This window comes from Bos mutus, chromosome 18, assembly GCF_027580195.1.
Source record: "Bos mutus isolate GX-2022 chromosome 18, NWIPB_WYAK_1.1, whole genome shotgun sequence".
In the NCBI taxonomy this organism is placed as follows: domain Eukaryota; kingdom Metazoa; phylum Chordata; class Mammalia; order Artiodactyla; family Bovidae; genus Bos; species Bos mutus.
Window position 1 is genome coordinate 8,224,016 of NC_091634.1, and position 5,442 is coordinate 8,229,457.

At 57.1% G+C, this 5,442-nt stretch overlaps 1 protein-coding gene across 1 annotated transcript; it reads right to left on the bottom strand.

The window, feature by feature from the left end:
- Positions 1 to 467: 467 nt before the first annotated feature.
- On the bottom strand, positions 468 to 4,539 carry SELENOW (selenoprotein W). The gene is made up of 6 exons (XM_005911683.3): positions 4,417 to 4,539; positions 2,632 to 2,656; positions 2,460 to 2,513; positions 2,210 to 2,284; positions 2,009 to 2,107; positions 468 to 852 (listed from the first exon to the last, which is right to left on the bottom strand). The coding sequence occupies exons 1-5, from the start codon at positions 4,443 to 4,445 to the stop codon at positions 2,027 to 2,029; spliced, it is 264 nt and encodes an 87-aa protein (XP_005911745.2). The 5' UTR covers positions 4,446 to 4,539; the 3' UTR covers positions 468 to 852; positions 2,009 to 2,026.
- Positions 4,540 to 5,442: the final 903 nt, after the last annotated feature.

Here is a 5,442-nt window from a genome sequence, read left to right on the forward strand (position 1 = left end):
GGTCCAGGCTCAGACCTGACGCGGTTACATCTGCCTCACCTCACTGGCCAAAGCAAGTCATGGGATCAAACTCAGAGCTAGGAGGTGAGGACAGCTCATCTCCAGTGTGAGGACGGTAAAGGGGGCAGGCAGACGTGAGGAGGGGTGAGACAGTCTAACACACCACCCAGCACTTTTCTCCCAGTCGCTGACAGGTTACCTCCAAACACAGGAACCAGGAACCCACTTCATCCTGGAGGATGCACACCCAAACACAGGAACCAGGAACCCACTTCACCCTGGAAGATGCACACCCGTGGCGGCTCCAGGGAGCTCCAGAGACCACCTCCACCTTGGCTTGAGGGACCACTGAAAAGTTCAACCCAGAGTTGGTCCTAGCTCCGCACTACCAAGTCACTAATTCCCTGGAGCAGAGACCAGCGGGAGGCGGCTCCAGGGGAAAATGGACACACGCAGACACAGCCCTGTTTTGTTAACCTCATCACCATTTATTGAGTTGTGAGCTGTTGCCATCACTGCTGATATCTGAGACTCACTCATCCTGATCGTCCTCTCAGCTTCCCCTTGAAAAGGAAGCCTAGAGTAGGACCACCCCAGACACCACAGGATAGAAGGGAGACATGGGGGGAGGGGCGGTGGAGATGCAGGGAGATGAGGGATGGGGAAGGCACCAGGACCAGCGTGCGGGGACACACACGCACACACGCACGCACAGGCAAAGACCAGGGGTGTCCATCTCTGCTCCAACCGGCGGCCGCGAGAACATCAGGGAAGGACCAGGCGTCCAAGAGACATTTCAGTCCTTCCTGTCATGAAGCGTCTGCCGAGAGGGGCTGGGCCACGATTACTGGTCTGTGTGGAGAAGAGGCGGGGAGTGGGGTTCAGACTACCGAGAGAGGCCGGATGAAGGCCAGTCGCTTCCCTGCATCTCATCTTTTAAGCTTTCCCTGTAATAAACTGTAACGCGGAGTGGAACAGCTCTGCCGTGTTCTGAGTCCTGCAAGAGTCACTGAGCCTGATCGGGGGTTTCGGGACTCCTGAAATTGTACTCGACCTGTGAACAAGAGTCACTCCTTCCCCTCTCTCTTTTATATGAATCCCATCTTGGCTTATCTTAGATAAAATCATCATTGGTGGACTTCTCTAGAATCCAAGCAAACCTCATGCTGGTTTAAGCAGACGCCTTTGAGTGACTGACAGTCTGGAGGTGGCAAATGGTGTGTTTCTGCAAGGGATGTGCTCCATTTAAGAATTCAAGTCCCCCCACCAAAGGGGCACTCCCTCCCTCCTGACAGCAACTGCCCACGCATAGCCAGCTCATGCAGCCTGGAATTATGGAATTCTTTTTTTTCCCTTTTTCTTTGTGCATCTTTTTTCTTTTTTTGCAATTATGTAATTCTCGACTTTTTTTTCTTTTTTTTTGTAATTTGGGGAGACTCCCTCCTTTTCAGACCTGCATAGGAGACAAGACATTTGTATTTTTGTACTGTATTAATTCAAATTGTACTGCAGGTCCAAATTCCCACTGAAAGCAGCCTCATTCTGCTCCAGTGAGGATGAGGAGAAACGGAACTCGAGGTCAAAGCATTTGAGAACCAGGTTGCTGGTGCAAAGCATGCTGGGGGCAGGGGGCTGGGTCCACAGGTTCCTCGGACAGACGCTCAGTTCTAGCACACGTGGGGCAGGAACCGGCAACTCAAGCTTAGATGGAGGGTAGAAACTGCTTCCAGGATCTCAAAAGCCAGGAGCCAGAGCTTGGTTATGGACTAGGTTAGTGACCAGGGCCCAGTTCTAAAGTAGGTTCGATTTGGGGCTCATCTGGAACACAGAAGCTCTAACACTGAAAACCAGGCTCAGAAGATGCTGAAAAGCAGTGCTATGGTCCAGAGAACAAAGTGGAAATTGCTACTTGTTCCGGAATGTACTGGGCTGGAAACTAGTCCTCGGGTTTGGAGTCCATTGGGAACCAAGGGTCAGCTCTGTGGCCTCGGGGCGGGGCCCCCCTCACCTCTGCCTTCAGGCCACATCAGGCCTGAGCCAAAGCGGCTTTGATGGCGGCCACCAGCTTCAGAAACTTGCTCTCCGTGTCCACGTAGCCATCGCCTCCCTGGAGAAGGGAGGACCAGGGGAGGGGTGGGCTGGGACCAAGACACCAACCCCAGTCCCAACCCCCCCCTGGCCCCCAGTGAGGCAGGATGGACAGACATACCTTCTTGGAGTGAACCAGCTTTCCCGCTACGAACACTTCAAAGAAGCCGGTGACCTGGGGAGTCCCCTCGCCGCACTGGGGAGAAGGAAGAGATGCTGGAGGGGCGGAGATGCCCCCTTGCGGACACCTGCTCCTTCCCAGGGAAGGGAGAACACAGGGGGCTGACCCAAACCACCCCCCGCTGTCACCAGGGCTGAGGGACATACAGACAGGACCCATGTCTGACTCCTTCCCCTTCCCCCAGACTCACGATGTCCAGACGGCTAGGGAACTCATCTTCTAACTTCTTCTTGAGCTGAAGATACTGGAAAGAGGTGGGTGGTCACACCAGGGTCCACAGCAGCCACATGGGCGCCACCCCCCCACGGGCTAACACCCCTCCCCCACTTTCCAGAACAGCCTCTTGGGACCACATGGCTTACCTTGGGCTTGTAGCCTCAAGCGCCACTGGCGGGAGCGTGTCCAAGAGAGTTGGTCCCGGGAGAGGAGGATGGGGACAGTGGAGATCCGGGGAGGGGAGAGAGAAGGGGACAGTGGGGATCCAGGGATGGGAGGGGAGAGGCAAAGCAGGCAAGGAGACGGAGGCAAATGGGGGTCGGAAGCAGGAAGAGATGAAGAGGAACATGGATGATACAAGGAGGAGGAGACAGACACTCTCAAAAGAGAGGAAAGACACGGGGGGCACACGGGGGCGGGTGCAGCACAGAGATGGAGAGGCACAGGAAGGGAGCCAGCCACACAAGGAAAATGCATAGACAAAGGGAGACAAGAGAGCATAGTGGGGGCGGGCACAGAATCGGGGGCAACGAGGCGAGAGCACAAGCGCGAGGCAGAGAGGGAGGCAAAATGGAGAGAGCCAGGTCAAGAGGAGAGCTGCCCCACGACAGCAGCCCCACCCACAGCCGGTACCCAAGCCTCAGGGAAATCATTACTGCAGGATTCCCAAGGCCCTCCTATGCCTGAGAGTGAAGGATAACCGCCTCCCCGCCCCACCGCCCCCCACCCCCCCATGCAGACTATTTCGGGACCGCAGTCTGGTGCACAGACAAAGCAGGGGGAGGGGAAGGGGAGGCGCCTCAAAATGTCACTCTACCCTCTGCTTGACTCAGCGGGCAGGGACACTGCTAACTAACGCAGTGACAGATCTGAACCTTTCAAAGCCCCAGGCAGGGACCCTCCTCCCCCGCCCCAAGTGGACATTTCAAACAGGACAGCCAGCAGACCCGGGTGGGGGTTACCCCCTGTGATCCGCCCGTGCCCCACTCCCAGCCTCGGTTTCCGCACTTGTAGAATGGAGTTAAAATCCCTGCCCAGGGAGTTTCTGGGAAAGGAAATTCAGGCAACATGTATTTATTAAGCGCCTACAGGCCAGCATGCCTGTGCAGGCCAGTACAGTCCAAGGCGCCAGGGTTGTGACACGGTCTACGGGACAGAACACTTCCTGCCGAGCAGACACGTTTTCACCCTTAAAGCGGGCAATTAGATCAAATGTGTAACACCCAATACACCGCACTCCCTCCGCCATAACCATTAAGACGACAACCTAGAGGGGTGGGAGGGAAGTTCAAGAGGGAGCGGACATATGTACTCCTACGGCCAATTCTCGTTGACATATGGCAGAAACCAACACAACATGGTAAAGCAATGATTCTACAATCAAAAATAAATTTTAAGAAAACCACTCCCTCTACGGATGGGGAAAGTGGGGTCAGAAAACGGGGAGCGTTAATAGGAAAAAAGCATCCACCGTCTGGGTTTAAGTCCTTGCCCAACACAGGCCGGGACGATCTGGAGCCTCCTGACTCTGGCCGGCCCCACCCGACGACCGGTCCCACAGGGGGGAGGGGAGACCGAAGCGCCCAGGGAGGTTCCTCTTGCATTACAAACCGACCCCCACCTGCTCCCCACCATGAGCCCGGGAATCGGGGCGGGCGGGGGGAGCTGTTTAAAACGACACACACGTGTCTCAGTTTTACCTTTTAGGACCTGAGACGTCTAGAATGTCACAAATTGGGGGGGGGGGGGGCGGCGAGAAATCAACGTCCTCTGTTTTCCGCCTCCTCCCACGCCCACCGCACCCACACAGAACCCTCTCCCCAATGCAAGGCTCCCGCCCCCACCCCCGACTCCCCCAGAGCCCAACTCCGCCGGGACAGGGCGGGGCCCGGGCGGGATTCGAAGAGGGCACCTCTGGCCCGCGTGCTCACCAATAAACTACTCGGACGACGACCGCCATAGCTCCGGACCGCGGTGCCCGCTGCGGCGCGGACTCGCGATCCGAACCCTGGCGAGGCAAGGCGAGGTCTGCGCCACGGGCGGGGCGTGCGCACACAGGCCTGACACTCGGCGTTCCGCAGCGCGGACCAACGCCGGGAGAGGGGGGGATGAGGAGAGGCCCCCAGAGCGGGGGCGAGAGGAACCCTGCCGCCCACCGCCCTGAGCCCGCCACGCAAATCTTCCCCCTCGCCCGCTGTGAGGCCAGGGAAAACCCCAGCAGAGGGGGTCCTCAGGAGAGCCCTCTGCGCACCTCGCTCCCGGCCCCCCTCTTCCGAGCCAGAATGGTACGGTCTCATGGGGCGGGGGTTCAGGGCCAACCGCTGCTGGTTGCAAACGGAATTGCAACTGACCTTGCTCGTTTCGCTGGGAGGACCTTGAGGGCGGCCTAAGGGGGAAAGGGGACCGGGTTCGCAAGGATTCGGGGTACACATGGGCGGCCCCTGAAGCTGAGGTTTTTTTTCAATGAACGGTCCGGGAGACCCGCTGCCTTATTAAATAAAGCCTGGCATTCAGACCTGGGCGCCGCCTGATCAGCACTGAAGTCCCCCACTCCCCACCAACCCACCCACCCTTTTGCGCCTTCCAGACCTCTTCGAGGCAAGGGGTTCATGGAAAGTGCTAGAAGTTGGCAGCTGAGTTATAAGGGCTTAGAAAGCCGATGCATCTCTCTGAGTCTCAGTTTCCTCTTCCAGGCATAAATGCCTTCAGAGAATGTTTACCCATTTAACAAATACCTATTGGGTACCTTGCTGCAGTCATAGGTTCTGAAGATACAGCTCAGTTCAGTCGCTCAGTCCTGTCTGACTCTTTGCGACCCCGTGGACTGCAGCAGGCCAGGCTTCCCTGTCCATCACCATCTCCCAGAGCTTGCTCAAACTCATGTCCATCCAGTCGGTGATGCCGTCGGAAGATACAGCAATGAAAAAAGAACCAAAGTCCCTGCCCTCAGCCCTGCC